Source organism: Macrobrachium rosenbergii, chromosome 29, assembly GCF_040412425.1.
Source record: "Macrobrachium rosenbergii isolate ZJJX-2024 chromosome 29, ASM4041242v1, whole genome shotgun sequence".
Lineage (NCBI taxonomy): Eukaryota > Metazoa > Arthropoda > Malacostraca > Decapoda > Palaemonidae > Macrobrachium > Macrobrachium rosenbergii.
This window is the reverse complement of record NC_089769.1, coordinates 21,013,878-21,037,685: the sequence shown is the minus strand read 5'-3', so window position 1 is coordinate 21,037,685 and position 23,808 is coordinate 21,013,878. Positions and strand designations below refer to the sequence as shown.

Below are 23,808 nucleotides of genomic sequence, written 5' to 3'. Positions count from 1 at the left end.
TGACAAAGGAAAATCTATTTGAGAGGGGCCCGTGTCACTGGTGAAATAGTCCATTCAGCACTTATTTTCTAGGTAATGATACCAGAGAAAGCTAAATGAAATGCTGGAGTTACTACCCCCAGAGCGAGCTCCACTAGATGGAGTCGTGTATGGAAAAGGGTGAACTACAAAAACACGGAACCTTATCCTATAGAGATTCCCAATGTCAAAAGTCCCAACGAGAGGTGCTGATACAAGCCCATGCACTACTCAAGGACTGTATGCAAGGCAACACTAGCCGCATTCCATGTTAGCACCCACCTCACTAGAATGAAGTTTACCAAGGGAGGGAGAGAATGAAAAACAGGGGTGGGTCACCGGGTGACACGGGCCCCTCTCCAGAAATAGATTTTTCCTTTGTCAAAATCCTTTTTCTGGGTCGGGGTCCCATGTCACCCGGTGAAATAATAACAGAGAAATAAACATCATTCTTATGCTATTAAAGACTTAAATAGAGACGTTGAAAACTAGGAGGATTCTACCCTGAACATTAGTAAGGTCCTCTAAGTTCATGTAATGAAAATAATGTAAGTGGTTCTAAGATCATGAGCTTAGAATAGCACCTGAATAGGCTTGTATTAAGAAAATACTTCCTGCCTAATAGCAGACCCAATGACAGTGCCCCAATCTCTCTATGTCTGCTATTAGACAACAGATCCTTTACTTTATCAAGCAGGCTAACCCTGACTCAGTCCCAAGAGTTCATGATATTAGAGCTGTGGCCACCTCCATTAATTACTTTCATTACATGAATTTCACGGATCTTTCCAGGTACACCGGTTGGAAGTCACCCTTGGTTTTCAAACGTCACTATTTGAAATCCTTAGAAGCTCTTAAATTCTCAGCAGTCGCGGCAGGGAACGTTGTTCCTCCCTCTGGTTCCCCTTCTGATTCCTAGTCATTTCCTCCTCCACTGCCTCAGTTATGTCATTTCAGTCAGGCTTGCCTTGACTTCTCACCTGGCTGTGTTATCTATATGTTTGTCTAAATGACACATTTAAGTTATAAGGTTTTCAATATTGTATAGTTATTTTGTTTATGTATATTTTTCATATTGTCATGTTAATTTTAAGCTAACATCAGTTTCATTTGTACATTATTGTTATTGTTACTAGTGATAAAAAAAAAAATTTCTTTTGGAACCTTAGAATTATTATCTCTTTAGTTTAAGAATGATATTTATTTCTCTGTTAATTTTCACCGGGTGACACGGGGATCCAGAAAAGGGATTTTGACGAAGGAAAAATCTATTTCTGGAGAGGGGACCGTGTGTCACCTTAAGACCCACCTCCATCATGTGTCATGTCCCTCCCATAGTAAACATCATTCTGGTGGGGTGATGCTTTCATGGAATGCTAGCGGTGTTTTGTGTACTGAGTGGTGCATGGGTTTGTAACGGCACCTCCTGTGGGATGGTGATCTCTATAGGATAAGGTTCCGTGTTTTTAGTTCACCCTTTTTCCATACACGACTCCATCTGATGGATGCCTGGGGTAGTAACTCCAGCATTTCATTTAGCTTTTCTGGTATCTAGCAACGGAATTACCTAGAAATAAGTGCTGAATGGACTTTTTCACGGGTGACACGGTCCCCTCAGAAATAGATTTTTCCTGTCAAAAATCCCTTTATTATTATTATTATTATTATTATTATTATTATTATTATTATTATTATTATTATTATTATTATTATTATATTATTATTATTATATTATTATTTATTATTATTATTATTTATTATTATTATTATTATATTTCTACGTTCCTTGCTATTTTTGGTACAGTATTCTTACTTCCTGTTATTACTGTGTTTAATGTCATTGTAAAGTTTTGCAATTTTCAGTATTCATTTTTAGCCCTCTGGACCTGACCTCTGTAACCACCTAAGGACCCCAGATGGTAATTAATCGTCTACAATCTGTATTTTTTATTGTTATCATTTTTAATTTTTTCTATTATTCCCCATATAATTACTGTCATTACCACCCAGTATAGGTGATACAGTGTAGTTTTTAGTGTATTTTTACTGTTTTTATTCTTTAAGATCGATTAATTAAAACAATTTTGATGACCATCTTTTTCTATAAAATATTATGAAAAATAACAAAGACTATCTCTCAGCTAAACAGATATTTAGATAATTAACAATACTGTTCCCAAGAAAGGTTGCTGTATAGTACATTAGGTAGTGAGTGATCTTGGCCCTTTAATTTTTGATAGCGTAGTTGCTTGTTTCGTCCTCAAGGAGTTACCTTCCATGGATCTGTCAGAGCTCCATGGTGACCAAACTAATATCAAAGAAATATCTGTTAGTCAGTCTCATGGCCAGGTATTGCATCGTAATGGTAACACTATGACACGTGATGGAGTATGTAATGGACTCAGAGATGAGAGGGCTCTTTCCCTTCCTACAGCAAAGCCGTACCTAGGTTCTTTCCTTTGTCAAACTTGCTAGAAGAGGAAGTGATTATCGCGTATGCGCAGTCCGCCATATTGTCAACAAACAGACTGGCAAGAGACCAGGATGCCATTACCTTTCATTGGTCCATTTGGAACAGATTCAACTATCTTCAGCGCTCCAAATTTCAATAATTATGGAAACACCTACAGAAGAAAAGCCAAAAGAAGCAAGTTAAGAGCTTAAAGTCCCAGTTAAAGTTTTAAACTTTGTACATGTAATTGGTAATCAATTTGTGAAAAAGCCGAAAACCTAGCTTTTCTTGCTAAAACATTTCCGGCATTAAGTTGTAATCACAAATTATTAGTTGTGAAAAGTGCAAATTGTTTTAAAATTTTGTCATTTCAATTAGACTCTTTAACTAGAAGAAATGTTCCACAATTTATCATTAATATAGAAAAATCCTTTCAGATTCTACATTATCTAAACAGTGGATATTGTCTGTACCCTTTAACCTAGGATTAAATATCCTTAAGTGTGAACTAAATAAATAGATTAGGTATTAACCTAAGTTAACAAGGACCCTAGGATTAGATAATAGCAATAATGTGAGCAAGGTAAAACGGTAGCCTAGCTATAAGGCTACATATTAGTAAAATTTTAATTTTTTATATAGCCTGTACTCTTGAGCATGATTTAAATAATCCAGATTAGGCAGTACCTTAGACCAGGTAGCTTAGGACTAGATGAAGCATTAATCCTGGCTAGATGAAATAGTAGCTTAGCATTAAGGCTACCAATTATTAAGGTAAATTTGTTTTATGTAACCCATACCTTTAAGTGTGAATTAAATAACCTGGATTAGGCAGTAGCCTAGATTAGAGTGAGTAAGAAACCTTTAAGAAAGATCCTATCATGACCTAAGTAGTACCTTAGACCAGGTAGCCTGGGATTAGATTAAAACAATAAATCTGGGCTACACTAAATGGTAGCCTAGCTATAAGGTTACATACTAGTGAATCTGTTTTATATAGGCAACCCTATGTACTAGGTTAAGTGAGAACATTTTAAGAAATATGCTATATTGGCCTAAGTGGTAGTTTAGACCAAATAGCCTAGGATTAGATATAAATAGTAACATAGGCTAGATTAAGTGTAATCTAGTTTTAAGGCTAGGTAGCCTATTTGAAAGGCTACATATTAATTGGGTCTTATGTAGCCTGTATCCTTAAAGGTGATGTAAACGTAGACCGGGCAGTAGCCTAACTAGATTAAATAGGAATCCCTTTAGGGAACATCCTATTATTAGACTAAACAGTAGTTTAGATTAAATAAAGCAGTGGCTGAATATGAAAGTGTAATCTCACCCAGATAAAACAGTAAACTAGATTATAAGAGGGTTTTTTCCTGTATAGTTTATATCCTTAAGTAGGACTTAAATAAACCTAGACTAGGCAGTGGCCTAAAATAGGCTAAGTAAGAACCCTTTAAGTAATCCTCTATTCTCAGTCTAAAGGTAAATTATGCTAGAAGCATTAACCTAAGCCATATAAAACAATAGCCTGGTTAAGTAAACAAATTAACTTATAGCAGTTGACCTGAATGGCATGACATTCAAAAATTAAATTTCACATAGCCCTTGCAAAAGGACTAACAGTGTATAGCAATAGCTATATACTGATGTCAAAATTAACCTAAATCTAAGTGTGATTAAGGTAATATAGATGTTCAGCACAAATAACAACTTGGTAAATACAATATATCACAGCTACACTTGTAACCAAGTTAGCCTGTAATACCGAATATACTATCTATATAAGGATTACAGACAATTAGTACTAACTAGTTTCTAATAACTTGTTTTATATCACTACAGGGCCGCCATTATGCGGGATCCTCAGGTTTAAGTGTTCCGCCAGAGATTGCTAGGTTCGCTTTTTACCAGTGGGTACTACCCATGCTATCTGCCAGGAGCATAATCCTTGCAAAAAACAAGGAAAATTCATTTGGTCACTAGATATGTGTGAAATCTGTAGTATGCTCCTGGCAGCAAGTTTTAAGGATGAAACAGCTCGTATTAAGCTGTCTCAATGGGTCATAGGGTTTAGTAGGGGTGAGGAAGCGAGGGGGGGGATTATCTTTCTGGCAGAACTCCGGCAGCAGATATTTAACCCTTTTTCAGAATGAGATCTCTATTTGGGCCAAAACCCAGTAACATCAGTCCCCAGTACCTCGTAGGTTAACCCCGCTGATGAAGTGGAGGAATTTTTACTTGGGGGTGACATCCCAGTTAGTGGACATGAAGTGGATGTTGCCACTGAAACAGCCTTGCTGAAGCTGGAAGGATCAGGGACACAAATTTCAGCTATATATGGCAGAAAGTTTCCAAAAGGAAATCTATCCCCCATGCAGCTATCAGATGGTGAAGAGGACCTTTCCCCCAGAAGGGATACTAGGATCCACGTAACCCTGACTGAAATTACTACATTCTCGGAGGGGTACAGTAATTCACCCAGGACTTCTGCCCCTTGGTTAACATGCAGTTACACTTCAGTTGTTGAAGCTCAGTCAGATTGTACAAATTCCCCCAAAAAGGAATACACAGTTTGCGACATTTGATCAATTCTGTAAGGAAATTATGAGTAACATCAAAGATGTTCTTGCCACAGAACGGCAATATATAAGAGACATGATACATAATTCCGAAAAGGAGATTAGGTCAGTCCTGTACACCCTAAAGTGTAAGGATACTTCATCCTATAACCAAAAAGTTAGTGTGGATACAAATTCTGCCCAAACAAGGTCTGATGTTAGAATTCTGACTGGAAACAACAAAATAGCCAGCTCGGATTATGAAACTTCAGATCAAAAGATAATGGGGGCTCCAATATTCACCCCTAATGATACTGATAATCCTTGGCGAGATGCCTCAATATGCATTCTCTCTCCCGATGGTAAGTATCTAATTACATGTAATGAGAGGAAATGTATGATTGAAGTTGTACATGTGGAATTTAGAGACAGGGCAGCATTCCCTAATACTGTACAGAATGGCGCCTCATACAACCTTCAGCAGACATTGGGAAACCACTAAAAGAAATGGTTCTCCTGCCTGTGTCTATAGATTTAGAGCTATAGAAGACACCCTTTACCAGGTCAACAAAAATGGACTACTGCTATTTTGGATAAGACCCAAATTCCCCGATAAGTACCCCAGCCTTCTGTCCCTTCACTTTTAAAATAATTACTCATGTGAAGGCAAATTTTCAGAATTTTGTAGTGACCAGAAAATGAGAGACAATGGCAGAATTAAAGTGATTTGCCACGGTCATCCCTGTCTCAAATAATTCCACCAAGGAATGGGCAACACTTCAACTCCCTTTTAAAAGGAAAAAGCTCCCTCGAGATATAGGTAATAACCAGTTTGGGACCCCTATGAGAAGAATCTCAGAGGGGACAGCCTCGCCTCGGCAGAATTTCATGCAAGGATCCTCCTCCTTAGTATTATAACCTCTACCACCTTGCTGGAAGTTGCCACCAAAAGGCTTCCAGAAGATTCCAGAACAATTTTTGCTGTTGTGGCCAAAAGTCTTATGAGAACCCTATGGGAAGCACTCTATGACTTTCTAGAATGGAGCATAAAAGTGTGAATGGAAACACTGGAGGGGTCCAAGAAGTCACTCCCCAATGTGGCTTCATTATTACAGTCTTACCCCTTCTGTAAGGACCTGTTTGAGGAGTCTGTTGTGGCTCAACTTAATGAGCAAGCCTGCCAACAAAATTGTACATTGTACGCTTTTCTTGGAAAAGGGGAATTCAGGAAATAAAAAAACCAAAACTTCCCTTTACCCAACCAAAGAAAGGCTCACTATGACCAAAAATCATATAAGCCTTCAGTCACCCCAAAAAGTTTTCCTCAAAAACAGGTAGGTGGTCAGAAGGTACAGCTCCATACAAAGGGTCAAAAACAACAGCAAGGACATCCTTTTCACAGGGTCCAAAGACAGTCCTACAGGGGAGAAGGAAAAGCAATGCCTGTAATGCCTATCAAGGGCAAAGGCAGAGGAAGAGGTGGATCTCAATAGAAATTGTATGGTCGGGGGTCAGCTTCGACGACACCACAGACAATGGAAGTCTTCCCCTTGGGGACACAGCATTATTTTCAATGGGTTGGGGAGGAAATAGTCTCATCCCCCCGTCCTTTAAAGGGGTTCCTCCAAAAACCAGATCCCTCTCTGGAAGATTATGCGCGGAAGGTCCTGTTAAAGGGAGCCATAGAGAAGCATGCGTATATTCGCCACCAAGCACGTCTCTCCAGTGTCCCCAAAAAGGATTCCTCAGAACGAAGAGTGATCCTCGACTTATCAGCATTGAACAAGCACATTGTTTGCCAAAAGTTTCGAATGAATACCATTCCACAAGGGACCTGGGCAGTTTCTATAGAGTTGAAAGGCACATATTGGCACGTCCCTGTCACCGTTCCCTTTCGCTCCTTCCTAGGGTTCCGGATAGGGAAGGATACATACAGGTTCAAAGTCATGTCCTTTGGGCTAAACATTGCCCTAAGGGTTTTTACAAAATTAGCAACTGTGTTGTTTGAGAACTCAGACAAGAAGGAATACAACTAATATCCTACCAACGTGATTGGTTAATCTGGGAACCCACTGTTGTATACTTGAGTCGTTTGTTGTATAATTATGTATGTCCGTTCAATGGTAATGGTTGTTTATTGTTATTATGGAGAACTGCTGTTAAGGTTTTATTATATATTTATGGTTTGTACTGTTAACGTTTTCTGATGCCTTCTGTATAACAGCGAGTCTAGTTTCTGTAACTGAATTGTTAGTATCACCATGGATCCTTGTCTGGGAATAAACTACGCTTAAAAATATACCCCAACGTTTATTTGAACCTGGGATAATATATTACATGGCGCAGTGAGTCTCGAGGTCTACGTGGCGAAATACACCGTTGAAAGGAAGACTTGCAATGGCTACTGCATTGGAACTCGGTGAAGAGGCACTCCTTTTAACGAAAGAGGACATTCAGCAGCTTACTCGTGACGAGATTGTGAATTATCTCCGTGTTTTGAATGTGCCTTTCAGCCCCAAGGACAGTACAGTGAGACTGAACAGCCTCCTCCAAGGTGCTATTAGAAATGCTAAAAAAGGACTGAAACGGATGACGGAAGCATGAAACACGCAGGACGCAAATACAGGTTCAAGTGATTCAATGATGATCATGGTGCAAATGCTGCAACAGCAGATGAAACTTCAGGAGGATCGATTTTTGCGCGAGCAGGAACGCCGGGATCGTGGAACAGGAACGTCTGGGATCGTGAACAGGAACGCCGTGATCGTGAACTTACTGCTCTTCTTAACCGATTTGGATCTACTACCTAGTGGGGCAGAAGATACTCCTGGGGACCCCGTCGAAATATTCCTGCGAAAATTTCTATACAGCCTCCAGAGTTGCTTGAGGATGGTGTTACCTTAAAATCATTTAAAAGGTGGGAAGCCAGTTGGAAGAACTATGCCAAGTTGCAAAGCTGAGTGAGAAACCTAGGGAGGATCAAATAGCCACCTTTTTGGTCGTTTTGCAAGCCTGATTTCCTACAACGGGTTCGTCATGCGGTTGAGATTCCTTTAGACACGGCTTTGTCGCTGAATGAGGTAATTGAGCAAATTAAAAAGCATCTCAAGGACCAGCGGAATGTTACAGTGGACAGATACAAATTAGTCAGAAGAAAGCAAGATGCTGGTGAGTCTTTTGATGACTTTTAGTTGATCTTCGTGAGCGAGCAGAGGACGCCAACCTTGCAGATATGACTTCTGATGAGTGGATCACTACCCTCATTGTATCTGGTGTACGAGGCGAGAAACGAGACAAGAGCTTTTAAGTAAAAAACCCACTCTTAGCCTTGCTGACACTATTTCTCTTTGCCGTAACATGGCGAAGTTAGCAGAGAGAGAAGACAAGCGTCTCAGTACAGAAAGTGCCATTAATGCAGCCAGATTCAAGCAGCGTGGTAGAAGCAGGAGTACTAACCGGAAGGATTCACCGTGGATCACCTAAAGAGGAGCGACTGAAATGTCGGAAGTGCGGTTTCCACCTCACCAGACTGGCAGATTGTGTCCTGCAGTAGGGAAAGCCTGCCACTATTGTGGATTCTCTGGACATTTTAGTAAAGTTTGCGAAAAACAAAAGAAGGGAAAAGAAGCTGCACTGTCACCAAAATTTGGAAAGGTAAACACATGGCAGAAATTTCGTTTCGTGGCCAGGAACGTGCCAGTACTCCCCATTGAATTTCATCATCCCGAAGACAGGTTATCTTGCTAAGATGAATGTGATTGCTGATACAGGTGCCCAGATGACTGTTGCTGGTATGGGGATGTTGCATTCTCTTAGACTACGGAGGAAGGATCTGCAGAATTACGAGGAACACCTTGTGAGTGTTAATGGAAGAGACTGAGAATTATTGGCGGAATTGACTTGTTGCTGAAGATTGGTGATATGCATTGCATGGAAAATATAATATTTTGCAGAGATGTGAAGTTTGATGATATGTATCTATCCCTTCGTGCATGCAGGAACCTTGGTATTGTTCATGAAGACTTCCCTTTACCAGCAAAGAAGTTGGTTGAAGCTATTGATAAATCTGTTACTGCTCTAGGTCATTGTATAAAGTCCACTGACCGAGACATTGAAGTTATGGAAAAGCAGATATTGCACTTTACAAAGAAGTTTTCAATACCAAAGGGCAATTGCAAACTATGAAAACACCACCAATGAAAATCCAACTCTGGAAGATGCAAAACCTTTTGCAATATATGCTGCAAGGCCAGTGAGTTACCCACTACGTGAAGCAGTGAAGAAAGAACTGGAAGACATGATGAAACAGGGTATTATTGAACGAGTTGGAGATCGGCCAACTGAATGGTGTCATCCTATTGTTGTTGTTCCAAAGCCTGCAGGTGGAATTAGAATGACGGTTGACCTCACAGGGCTAAACTCCCAAGTCCACAGAATTGTACATAATGCTAAAATCCCACATGATGTCATAAATGAAGTTGTATTGATGCAAAAAAGTCTTTTTTTACAGTTTTGGATGCTGTTAAAGGATACTGGCAGTTGGAACTGCATGAAGATTCTAGAGATCTGACAACATTTCTGACGCCATGGGGTAGGTTTAGATACAAGAGAGCACCAATGGGTTTTATCAGCACTGGTGATAGCTACAACTTCAAAGGGGATCTTGCTATAGACGGTTTGGAGCGAACACATAAAGTTGTGGATGACATTCTTATTGCTAGTCGCACACTTGAGGAACACATACTGGATGTTCGTGCTTTTCTTGATCCCTGGAGAGCATGGTATAACTTTGAACCTAGCTAAATTCAAATTTGCTCGATCATCCGTTCGTTTTGCTGGATTTCTTTTGTCCGCAGAAGGGAGAAGCAGACCCAGATAAAGTGAGAGCCATTACAGAGTTTGCAACCCTACAAACATCACTGAACTGCGAAGTTTTATGGGGATGGTTAATCAACTGGGCTCATTTTGCTCGCACATTAGTGCTACTTGCACACCGCTGAGAGATCTTCTTAAGAGTAAAATCAGTTTCAGTGGTTACCAGCACATTGTGAAGCGTTTGAGAAAGTTAAAGGGTTGTTAACTGAAACACCGATTCTTGCGCAGTTCGATCCCAGTAGGATGACACGTTTGGAGACGGATGCAAGTAGACTGAAAAGGATTTGGATTCAGCTTACTTCAGAAACACGAAGAAGGATGGAAGCTCATCACCTGTGGAAGTAGGTTTTGTCGGACGTGGAAACAAGATATTCCATGATAGAACTTGAAGCCTTAGCTATCAAATACGCCATACTGAAATGTAAATTATACTTGCATGGTCTCCTCATTTTACAGTCATCACTGATCACCGCCCACTTCTACCACTTTTTAATAAATACTCTTTGAACCAGATTGAAAACGTAAAACTGCAAAATTTAAAGGCTGATTTGCAGAGTCAGTTTCAGTTCACATTGGAGTGGAGGAAGGGAAGTGATCATGCTATAGCTGATTGTCTCAGCCGAGCACCTGTTGATGATCCAGATCAAACTGAAGAGGAATGTGATGAGCGCACTGTCATGGCTGTTTATATTGCATCGGTTTGTGATGACAGAGAATTTTACGATGACGGAAGAGTTGTTGACCTTATTGTCGACGAACTTCAGGAAACAGCACGAAATGATCTAGATTATGTAAAGCTGGTTCATGCTATAATGGAGGACACCGTTGAACATGAGGATTCACCACCATGTGTCAAGCAGTATAAAAGTATAAGGCATGAATTATCTATAGATGGTGATCTTGTCCTGTTTGGGAAAAGGTTAGTTATTCGAAACAAAAGAGGAAAGAGGTTTTGGAACGACTACATGCAGCCCATCAAGGAATAACCAGAACAAAGCAGCGAGCCCGACAGCGTATATTGGCCAGGTATCACCAATGACATAACACAAATGATTGAGAAATGTGAAGTTTGTCAACGCCATTTGCCAAGCCTGGGGAAAGAAACTCTGAAAACAGACCCTTTGCCAACACGTCCCTTTGAAAGTGTGTCTGCAGATTTGTTCTACCTCAAGGGCCAACATTTTTGACTTACGCCGATCGTCTAAGTGGATATCCTATGGTCCAACAATGGAAGGACAGCCCATCGGCAAAACAAGTTTGTAATGCAATGATCAAAATGATGTCCCTTACAGGCTACCCTCAACGGATACGTACAGATGGGGACCTCAGTTCAGGCCATGAATTTCAGAGATTCTTGAAGGGAAGAGGAATCAAATGGAGTCCAAGTTCACCTCATTTTCCCAGTAGCAATGGACACGCCAAGTTATTTGTAAAGAAAGTGAAGAATCTGTTGACCAAACTTGAAAATGCAACGATGGATGAGCGATTTCATGAGGCTTTGTTGGAATTAAGGAACACCCCTAATGCAGATGGACGTAGCCCAAATCAAGTGGTGTTTGGACATAATCTCAGATCTTTGGTTCCATCTCACCATAGCGCTCTCATGTCTGATAGTCGCCAGGATATCGAAGCAGCAGAGATGAGGAGAGAGAGAAAGAGAGGATTAATACTACACGTTACAATGCATCGGCAACAGATCTTAAAGTGTTTATCGGAGGTGATAAAGTCCGAATACAAGACGCTGCAACGAAAGAATGGGATAGGATCGTGAAATCGTCAAGGTCGGACCGAGAAACAGATGCTATTTCATCAGGCTTTCATCAAGTGGAAAACTTTGTTGGCGTAATCGTAGATACCTTCGAAAATATCATGGCGGCGATATTAAAGAGGAAACATATACATCTGTAGACGAACTCGAAAGTGAAGGCCCAAGAAGAAGTAACAGACTGAGGAAGAACACTGTACGCTTTGTATTGTAAATCATTATTTATGTATATGTACGATGACTCGAGTAATGTTAAAAAAAAAAAAAAAAAAAGTTGTTGTATACTTGAGTCGTTTGTTGTATAATTATGTATGTCCGTTCAATGGTAATGGTTGTTTATTGTTATTATGGAGAACTGCTGTTAAGGTTTTATTATATATTTATGGTTTGTACTGTTAACGTTTTCTGATGCCTTCTGTATAACAGCGAGTCTAGTTTCTGTAACTGAATTGTTAGTATCACCATGGATCCTTGTCTGGGAATAAACTACGCTTAAAATATACCCCAACGTTTATTTGAACCTGGGATAATATATTACACCCACAAGAAAAGTGTGTTTGAAAAATCTACAAGCAGTGGTCAACAGACTCCAGTCGAAAGGTTTTCAAATAAATTGGAAAAAATCCTGCCTCACGCCCAGCAGATGTTTTCAGTAGCTGGGATACTTGTCATGGCCAGTTGTCTCTCTCCATCAATACTCAAAACAGAATAAGGAAAGATCTCAAAATATTCCTTGCACAGCCCAGAGTTTCCAGACAGCAATTAGAACATACAATGGGCTTGTTGCAGTTTGCATCAGTAATAGATCCAATACTCAGATTGCAACTAAAAAATGTGAACAAATTCTGGCTATCGCATGCAAGAAAAAAGATGCGAGACTGACCTTGTCAGAAGAATCAAAAAGTTGGAGAGATACTTTGGCCTTCGACCCGGAAGGAGTCTCTGGTGAAAGAGGTCACCATGACTCCTCCGTCTGTATGAGTGCAGTAGCATACAGATGCCTCATTGACAGGAGGGTGAGGACATTGGGAGGATCGTCAGGTGGCAGGGAGGTGGTCAGCTACTCTGAGGAATTGTCATATCAATTTCCTGGAGCTGATGCCTGTCTTTTTGTCTCTCAAAAATCTCAAACCTCCAAAAGAGACATTTTGTTAATTCTGGACAAGATGACTGCAATGTGCTGCATCAAAAGGTCAGGATCACATTCTCACCTGCTCTCAATATGGTAATGCCAGCCACCCTTCGGATGGCGCAAGCAAGGAAGTGGCACTTGTCTGCAATTCACCTCACTGGGTCTCTTAATAGCAGACTCTCTATCAAGGAAAATTACAGCCTCAACAGAGTGGATGTTGGACAACCACTCTTTTCAAACAATAGCCAACAAGCTTCCACAACTGGAAGTGGACCTATTTGCCACATACGAGAATCACAAACTTCCAGTGTATGTGTCTCTGAACTTGGACAATCAAGCAACAGCAAGAAATGCCTTCCCACAAGACTGGAACAAATGAAAGACAATATACCTTTTTCCTCCATTGTCCCAGATTTGGAAGGTTTTGAGTAAGCTTCTAACCTTCAAAGGAACAATTTACTTAATAGTCCCAAATTGGCCAAACAGGCATGGTTCCTCTTACTCAACAATGGGCGAAGAGATCAATTCCACCACCATCCACTGTTCTATCCCAGACAGTAGGAGGGAAAGTCATCTATGCATCCTCCTTTCTGAGCCAAGACCTTCACGTGGATTTTTTGAATACAGTATTGCCTACCTTGAAAATTACTCGCCCAACATTGTTAGGTACCTGGTGCAAAAACTACGGACATCATCTATCCAACAATACCAGTCTGTATAGAAGATATGGTTAGATTATATCCATGCTGAGAACCCAGTTGAGGTCTGCGTGGAAGCACTTTTAAATTTTCTCTTATACCTTTTTTGAAAACAATTGCCTTCCTGTTACAACAATCATGGCATACAAGGCAGCACTAATGGAACCCTTGCTTTATGGATTCGGTATTGACTCTAGTATAGAAATTGTCACTTCCCTTCTCTGGTCTTTTGCACTGTAAAGACCTGCTCCCGAAAAGCTTCCATTTACTTGATCTGTTAACCCCTCAGTTCAGCGGACCCAATACAACCAGAACTCACATGCTGCAAAAGATGATCTTCTTGATTGCTCTAGAATCAGGAGCTCGTATTAGTGAACTGGGCTCTCTTATACAGGGACAATACATCATGCAAACAGCTGAACATCAGTTATTATTGTCCCCTGGCCCATCATTGCTTGCCAAGAATGAGAATCCTTTAAGAAGGAAACCTCTTATTTTGATAAGAAAACTCAATTTAGCAGACAAGACATTAAGGTTTACCTAGAGGTCACAGTAAACATCCCAGAGGGTCCGATTTTCTTACCCTAGCACAAACAAACCACTCTCTCTACAAGGGCTGAGAATAATTTTAGTGTCCATCACTAAAAAGGCAAATCCACACTCCTTTCCCAGGTCACATGATATTAGGAGAGTAAGTACATCATTGGCCTTCTTCAGAAATCTCGTTTGAAAAAGTCTACGAATGTACAGTACAGGGTGGTCCTCAGAGACAGTACGTATTCTTAAAACATTATTGCCACGAGCTCGAGCAAATTCAGTTACACTGTGTATCAGTAGTAAGGTTAGTCCTGACCCCATAGGCACTACAGCAGAAAAGCAGGGGTCTTCCTGACAGGTGGGTATGCTAACTATCGCCAGGGGAAGGTGTGACAATATTGCAACCAAATCCAGCGTGCTTAGGGAAGTCACTGTAGAACTATATCCTAAAACATAAGTTCATGTTTAATTTCTTGTTCTTTGTTACCAAAAACTAAGGGGTATTTGGAATAAAGAATGACTTGACCTGGGATCAGAACTATTTTTTCTTTGGGTTGTTGGGATTAAAATTTGAGAGCTCAAGTGATTTCATCACCTGTCAATTTCTTTTTAAGGCTCCTTGAGGATGAAACAAGTGACTATGCTATCAAAAAACAGGTTTTGATGTACAAAAAACCTATTTTTGGTAGTTGCTGTTGAGCCCTCAAAACCCACCGACCTCCCTGACAAAAAGATATGGGATTTGGGTGAGGGATCCTCCAGCATTGACCAACAGAAAATAATGGTGTCCTGGTCTCTTGCCAGCCTTTTTGTTGACAATATGGAGGACTGCGCATGTGTGATAATCACTTCTCTTCTAGCAGGTTTGACGAAGGAAAGAACCTAGTTATAGCTTCACTGTAACATTAGGGAAAGAGTCATCTTATCTTTGAGTCCATTACATACTCCATCATATGTCATAGTGTTTATCATTACAACACAATACCTGGCAACGAGACTAGCTAAAAGAGAATTCTTTGATATTAGTTTGGTCACCATGGAGCTCTGATCAACCCATGGAAGGTAACTCCTTGAAGACTCAACAGCGACTACCAAAAAAGGATTTTTTCCTATGTCAAAACCTATTTTTATTTCATGTATGTGTAGGCAGTCCCCCGGTTTATGGCAAGGGTTCCATTCCTGGCTGCACGCCCTGCCATAACCCGAAAAATGCCATAAAACTGGGTACGGTGTCATAAAACAGCTTACAGCGCCTTAATATCAGGTTAATGAGCCAAGTGCCGTAAAGTCAGAATGCTGTAATCTGGGACTGCCTATAGGGCTTGATTTTGAAAACAAGCATGTAGTACATGGTGATGCTACTCTTTCCATCAGTCTCATCTCCTAAGGCCTCTGTGGTTGGAGAATCTTAAAATAAGTAATTTCACCATGAAAGGACATTGGGTCCCCATACCTTGAATCTTTCACCGATATTGTTGAAACTATTTACCACGTATTTCAATTCTGTGTGTCATTGATTGTCAGTTAACTTTTGAGAATCATAGCCAGTCTATCTTTTGTTTCACAAAAATGTAAACAATAAAAGTTTCCTGAAGAAATTCTCATCTGTGGTTCTCAGCAGCTGGCTCCCATAAATTGTTGGACTAAAACTAGATCTTTTAAATATCACTATTCTTGGTACTGTATCTGGGAACCATCATTCGGTTACTTCATTCTGCATGCTGTATGAAACTTGTCATAATTTAAATCATCCTTTATTGAATCATATCTTCCCAGACTAAAACATCCACTACTAGTACTAAATACGTATTTGATTCCAACAGTCTTGCCTTTTTGTGTGTGAATGTCAATATCCCAATTTTCTGGTTTGATGTCTGCACTAACCATGTCATGGAATTATCTTCTCAAACATGTAAATGAATTGGTGGAATTTTAGAAGTTTACCCCTGGTGTAGATGCTTTTTATTTTGTTGAACCAGCTAACATGAATCTCATGTCATCATTTGTAAGTCACCTTTTATAAGATGCAAATTGTTTATTTCTCAGTTTTTTCTGCACTGGGCTACTGTCCCTGCTGGGGGTACACATGATTTTATGATTTTGCCTTTCCTACTAGGGATGGAGCCTGGCTTGTAGTAGAAGTATTAACACTGTAATGGATTTTACAATTATTTTGGGAAATGCTTTTCTTTTTTAAATTAATTTCTGAATAATCAGTTTCATAACCTTTATTTTTTATTTTTTTACTAAAACAATTTAATTTTTCATATGCAATAGGTTTAAAAGAACACTCGATGGAATGTGTGTGTTTTTTTTTTTTTTTTTTTGTTTATAGAAAAAGTTCTGGGTACAAATTTGTATACAGCCATGAAAATTTTTCTAATACAAGGATAAAATACTTAATGACTGAAACCCCTAATAAGGGATGATAATGTAATAGAAGCAAAAATAGAGTATATAAAACCTAAGAAAATAACATTTCATACATTCACTCACAAGGAAATTACAACACTCATAGTACAATATCACAAAAACTTTCTGAATACTTTCTCACCCATGAAAAGCAATTTTGATGTTTAGATTCTGTTAATATAAAAGCAAAAAGATTTTAGTACAACTCTTCTGGGAGGGAGAACTATCTTAATTTTCACATACAGAATTACAGGAAAATACAAGACGCTTCCTAAATTATGAATAACATAATTCATAAGTTTTAGACAATAGCACAATTTGTGGAGTCTATTACATTTGTGAACTTTACTGGTACTTGTTCATGTTCATCACTTAATACTAAGTTCTATTTACAATAAATACAAAGGCTATCCAATAAATAAAACCCTGTTTTTAAATCTCTAGCTTTTCATAGCATGAGGGGATTAATATACTGTGTACTTAATTTGGGAAAAAATAAACCTATACAACATTTCACTTAGGCAAGAAAAATCAAAAGCTTCCACATAAGAAATGCATACTAAATGTTTGCTGACCAAACTTACGAGGAAACAAGAAACTAACCAGAAGTCAATTTTGATTTCAATTTTAAAAACGTATTTTCTTTCATGAAGCAGTTTTAATCGTGTCTTCTCAAAGGATGTGAAAAACTAAATATTTTAACCTTAATCACAAAGTAACTATTTTAGTAACTCAAAACCAGTACATCTTTATACAAAAAATACTAGCATGAACTAAAAACCCCAGAAAGGGTATATTCAAGACAATCCATTTATGCATATAAAATGTATCTTTCCTAGGTCTGTACAGTAAACAAGAGCCAGTGCAAGCTGAAATCAGTTGTTGAAACTTGCTACTGTAACTTGTAGTTAACGAGCGATAGATGGGCAAGTGGGGGAAATCCTCCACTAAGCTGCCATCATCAAGCATTTTTTCCTTCAGCATCATGGATTGATTGCATGGGAAAGCTGAGATGAGACACAAAGCTCTGGTCTGTATACTTAAGGAAAACAGAAATGAATAAATCTGTGATTTATTCTTACAGGAATACCCACCAACTTTCATGTCTGACTGACTGGCAAGTTGAATCTCCACCTAGAGATGGCATACTCCTCCTGGTCGAAACTGTGAGTAGAGAAGCAAACAACTCCTGTAACCTCCTGTACAATCTGGTTAGGGTTGCATGATTGGTAGGGCTTTGAGCCACAGTGAGTTGTATCTGAACACTCACTCTAGGAAAACTTGAGAGAACCAAGTGCCCTAAAGATGGTGTACCATGGGTCAGAGGGCAGAGCTGGTACCTTGGTCAGAAACAATGGAGTTCAGGTAGCTTTAACCACTACCATCCCCATTAAAAGGGAGAGTAGAGGAAGTCACACCTAATGACCCAATGGCCAACTGTGAAGTCCACCTGGATTGTGGCCCATTCAGCATGTACTCGGCCTGAATGCTGCCTTGCAGGTGAAGAAGGGAGAGACAGTCAGTTGTCCACTCCTTCAACCTCCAACCTATGTTATCCAAGTAAGTTAGGTTAGTCGTTCTTTTGTTTGAGAGGACCTTGGAGACTACACAACCTGTTTGGCAACCACTATGAATCCTAAAGAGAAGGATCCAAGAACTTGTGGGTGATTTCCCTGAGGTACAATCAGGTAAAGGTAGTCTGGTGCTGCCAGGCTGCCCTCAAATCTTGAAAACCAAACAGTTCTCTGAATGGCTAAGGATGGGCCAATGTCCCCAGCTGTGTGAGCTCTTGCCCAGACTGGATGACCATCCCTCTCACACAATGAACTTGATATATATCCACTTGATCACTTCATGAGGCCAATTTCCTGAACACCACCACCTTATGCCTCCTAGTACTACAAAAGAGACTCTGGCCCTTGAGGTTGGATCCTCATCAGATAGTGCTGCAGAGTTAGCATTGAGCACTAAAGCATCTCATCCAGCTCTCCTCTAACAAACTTTAAGAGGCACGGGACCAAGAGATTCTCAAGTCCTGTCAGAAATTGGTGGGTTCTGAGTTTGCCACAAACTCAAGTCTGAAAACATGAGGAATCCTTAGCCCTCTGAGAGCCTGATAAGATACAAAGGACTGCTACTCAACAACATGCATGACAAGGATTAGGCAAGCAGAACAGTCTTGAGGGTGAGATCTTATGTGATGACCCCTCTCAAGGGCCCTTTGGAGGCCAAAGCCAATGAGGAGGGCAAAACTGTTTAAAGCTATTATTAGTATGGACAACTTTGCTTAGAGAGGTTGAGAGGAAGAGAGGTCCATGCCTTTCATTCAGAAGCCTTGGCTCTCAGCAGAGTAACAGGCTTCACTATTGGGACTGAGGGAATTGTGTCTTGATGAAGGTGGTGATAAGGAAGTCCACAATCTGCTACAACCAGACTGAGAGCTCATGTGTGACAAGTCAGGGATTGTCTACTCCCTGGTACAAAGTAATTAATGCTACCTTAAAATGGGTGGCTAAAAGATAAAAAGTGGGCCAAACTGGAATATCTGGGTGCCTCCACTAGAAGAGCTGGCAGACTGGGATACCACTTGGCATGGAGCCAACGAGACCTAGAGTTGCATACACTTGGTTGATCACTTGGCCATCAGACTGACAAGGAGGACAAACTTATTCAAAAGTCTCATGGGCTGCTGGAAGGCATTTTCCAAGGCATCCTGGGGTCTGGAACAGAAGAGCAGAACCCTGTGTGTACCTCAGCAGAAGAAAGAATGGGAAAAGCTCAGAACAGTCCTCGTGTTTGTGAACGGAACCTACAGCAGACATCTCTACTCAGGGAACCCAGTGTCAACACTACCTATGGCAGACATCCCAACCAAGGGTGAACAAATACATTTGCCATTCCCTGAGAAGGAATGCATTCACTTGAAGGCCAACTGAACTTTGTTTCTGAGACGTCTTCTTTTCCATGTTCTTCACAACTTACATGTTTATTGATCTCATTCAGATCCACTTAAAAAAACAGACACCATTCATACAATAAAAGAGATGAAATAATTTTCAACTTGATGATCAGTCAGAGCACAGAAAAAAATTGTAACTTGCCGTGACTGAAGAAAAAGTGCTTGATGATAGCAGGTGAGAGAGATTCCCCCTCCGCCAAACTCACCTACTTACCACATTAACTACGTTGTTACCCAGTTTCAACAATTGATTCCAGCTAAAGCTAAGGCCATAGTTTCTATGCACACAGAAACAAATTTAGGATTACTTTGTTTATTACCTCTATGGCTAACTTAATGATCGTTTAAGAAAAATACTCCCTGGTTGCAAAGTTGGTGTTTTGCATTCCAAAGCCCTTCTCTTGACAATAAATGAGAAACTTGCACAGTAATCCACAACTGTCTCTGTGATAAAGGTTCTAAATAATTCTTTGACATATTTTCATCATCATATTTGATTTTGGTCACTAAATCTCATTTGAATCTAAGTGCCTTGGAACTAACAATTCCCTTTAACAATAATGCCTATTAAAATTAAAATGTAGGCAGTATGTGAAATTACATATGATCTGAAAAACAAAATACTGCTTCTTAAGTAATAGTAATAACAAGAAATGGTGCAAACAATAAATATACAGTTTTAGTCAAACCAGGATTACAAGTTATTACAAAACACTGCTATAATGCACGGAATTGGTAAAAGAGGTAACCTAATCCGAGTCTCTGCTCTCATATATATTATATGCCTTGAATTTATTGTTCATGCACAATCACTGAGAGAGGAATGTTACGCACAATCAAAGTAGTTACAGGTAATTTCAACATTTCTATTTTACTTTGATTTTTCCTCACAGATAGCAAAGTTACATAGAGGAGAGTACAGCACATTAAGGGAAGATTGTGCAGTAGCTAATTACACGCAACATATTTAAAATATCTGCATAATTACTCTTTCCCCAACTAAATCCTATAAATATGCAAGACGACGAGAGTGACACTATATAAAGGCCAGAACTTGGTTTGGTGTGGAAAAGGATTTGAGGCCTAAAGCTTTTCATGAAACAAATATTTATATTAAAAATTTTAAAATTCTAACCAATTTAAAATTATTACCAATATTCAATTTATTACATATTAACAACTTCTCATACAAAACCAGATATACAATTTATCACTAACTGATTACATTTCACTAACCAAGATCAACTAGAAGCTATGAGAACAAATACATTCTAAATTTATTAACACAAATGGCCAACATTAGTCTTCAGTTATTTTTTCCCTTCTAAAAATCATAGCCTGATACTCTTCTGCAAAATACGGTAATAATCAGTCATTCAATGTGATGATATCATTATGATACTGTATATATATATATATATCTATTTTCCTTTAAAAATTAACAAGATGCATAAGAATATAAAACAGCATAAAAACCAAGCAGACATTAGGTAACTTCATTTTGTTATTTTCATATTTATGAAAATAACAAAATGAAGTTACCTATAAAAATTTTGCAAATAAAAATCAAATATATCTAATTTGCTTGCACTATATGAAATGTATGCAGCTAATAAGGGGTTAAAAATAAGGATCAGGATATCTTGAACAAGAACTGTACAATGCTATGTTTGTAACAAGAAAAAGCAACACTGAACCCACCCAACCATTTTCATCTGAGGTTTTAATTAGAATGGTCTGACAGATGGAACTCAGATTTTAAAGTCAGAAAAATAATCAATACTTTGTAATTCTTTACTTTAAATAGATCATCAAACCTAGAGAAAACTTTCATACAGATGGCTAAAAGCTTTGTCAAAATCTGTACTTTAGAAATTAAATTATCAGTAATCAAAAATTTAAAAATGTTCACAAAACACACATATTATGATAAGATTTTGGTGTAAATAAATCAAGCCAAAAGTAATAATTTCTGACAGCTTCCTTCCAAGTTTAAATTCCTTGATAATACTACTAATAGTATTTCTAGTATAATCCTTGACTTATTGTACAGTAGATGATAATGACTTTGCACTATTATTATTAATTATTAGAGTATCCAGGGCACTAAAACAATTCTGTAAGCATACAGAATAAGACCACAACACCACAAGCACTAAAGAATTTAAGTAATTATATATGGTTGTATATATAACGACTCCAACAAATGCTGCATTTGTGCTTCAGCATAAGGCAAGATCATCATTTCAAATTCAAAACTCTCAACAGCCAAACCTCTAGCTCTGCAGTAAAGACTTGGTTCCAAGCTCCTATACATTTTAACTTGGAAGACATCCATACATTCACATATGAACACTAACCCAAGAAGTGTTGATGAAACTAACAAAATACAAAGTATACTATTATAAAATGAATTAATGAATATAATGGTTTATTTATAATTCATTATAACAAAATTTCAGTACGATCTAAACACCTACCATGGTACAAAATTTCTTCAACCATATGCTTTAAAATTACAATTATACAAACTTATGTAGCCTTCAGGCTTAACACAAAATGTAATTAGTGAGAAAATAACATTGTCAACTGCTCTGATTACCTTCTATTCGTGTAAGTAATACTCACTCCTATGTTTCAGAAAAAAAAACTACAAAATACAAGGCACACAACACTAGTCTTCCTCCTCCAGGATCTGAAAAAAGGAATAGAAATCAATTTTATTTTACAAATTAACAAACCTGACCAGACATTAGAAAACGTCAAAGATAGCATGGATGGTTACTACAAGATATAAAATGGTCTATTTTCATAGATAAATTAAATGTTTTACTGACACTTGGTAACATAAATTTAAGTCTCCTGTATTCATATACAACCTATCTTTACCTGTGAACAAGTCCCTCTGATAACTTACATGGCTAATGAAAAAAACATATTTTTATAAGGAATACTGTACTGGCAGTGATGCATCTTTTGACAATAAAATTCTCATGACAGAAACCATCTGTCCTTGAATGACCTGGCATAACCTGTTACCACCCAATCCAGCATGAATGACCCAATATATTTATGAGTTAAAATCAACGTGTAAAATGAGCAGTGAAGGGAGGGAAAGAACGTGCATTCACTGCATCTGATTTTTTATTTATCACCATAAAGAGACTAACTTTCACATACCTTAAAACAATTTAGTTATGCAAATACTGCAACTGCATAAACATAACTGCTCTATTAAATAAGAAAACTTTTTCCCAATTTCTACCACAGTCTGGTCAAGTTTAAATAGTCAGTGTCACCTGATCTGTGCTTAAAATATGTCTTCAATAAACATTATGTCATGGTAACACTGCTAATTGGCTTAATTCCATCTTATTCAAATGTATTCAATTAGACTTTGAATTCCTACCAAAGCACTTCAAACGTAGACACGGGATTATAAACAAAACATGCAAAAATAATGAACAATACATCAATCCTTTTGAGCTACTACTGATAATACTGGAGCTATAATGATATAAAAACTAAGTCCTAGTAAGAAATACAGGTGAACGTATACAAACTACCAGAGAAAGAGGGGGCTGCGGGAAATTATCTAACTTGACATTTGGAATCAGAGCTTTGGCTGTAACTGAGTAATCACTTTTACTCCAATTCATGCACTGTGGCAATCAGCACTCATCTAATGTACAAATTTCTTCCTTTTAATATGGCAATATATACTATGCAAGCATCCTTTAAAATACATAAAATTATTGTAAATATGGCAAAAGGCTTGACTGCACAATATTTCTTTTACTAGCGATTGTTATAAGCATTTCATAAATGACAACCTCTATAATAGAAAACACAGTACTGTAGTACTACGGGATATATACTTATAAGTATATATCTGTCATACTACCAATGTCTAACATACATGTTTCAGTTACAATTTTTTCTTCGTAATTTTTTCTTTAATTGATTGAAGTCATTATGTCGTCAATGAATTTTATAACATGACAGACCTGGTCAGAACTTATAAAATTCCTTGCTATTCCAATTGTTGCATATTTGTTATTGTCTTTCTTTCAAGCCAATCTCAATAAATAACATTCCTTATATTACTTTTGTTATGAAACTAAGTAGAAATCATGTCAACAGAGTAAAGTGGGTCAGACATAGCTATAGACCACTGGGTGGGGAAGGTAATGATACAGCAGGTCTTTAAAATACTGGCAAAAATAGAGGACTCATTATTCATAAAGACGAGATGTATTTTATAGAAACCATGAGTATCGATGTATAAAATGTTGCATAAAGGTTGGTTTAAAATGCAAAATCATGTATTATCAATGTACAGTACTTTTCCTAATGAAGCTAAGCATTCAAAATATTGTCTTGTGAGTTTAGCTTTTCCAGC

At 38.4% G+C, this 23,808-nt stretch overlaps 1 protein-coding gene across 4 annotated transcripts in view; it reads right to left on the bottom strand.

Moving 5' to 3' along the window:
- Positions 1–16,247: 16,247 nt before the first annotated feature.
- LOC136854657 (uncharacterized) overlaps positions 16,248–23,808 on the bottom strand; it is a 94,928-nt gene continuing 87,367 nt past the window's right edge. For 3 of the 4 annotated variants that reach the window (XR_010857757.1, XM_067131236.1, XM_067131237.1), the window contains one exon: positions 16,248–22,101. Coding sequence is in view for 1 of the 4 variants with exons in the window: in XM_067131237.1 (XP_066987338.1) it covers positions 22,081–22,101 (21 nt within the window). In the remaining 3 variants the exon portion in view is untranslated. The remainder of the gene's footprint in view (positions 22,102–23,808) is intronic. The other variant, XR_010857756.1, reaches the window with a different exon arrangement.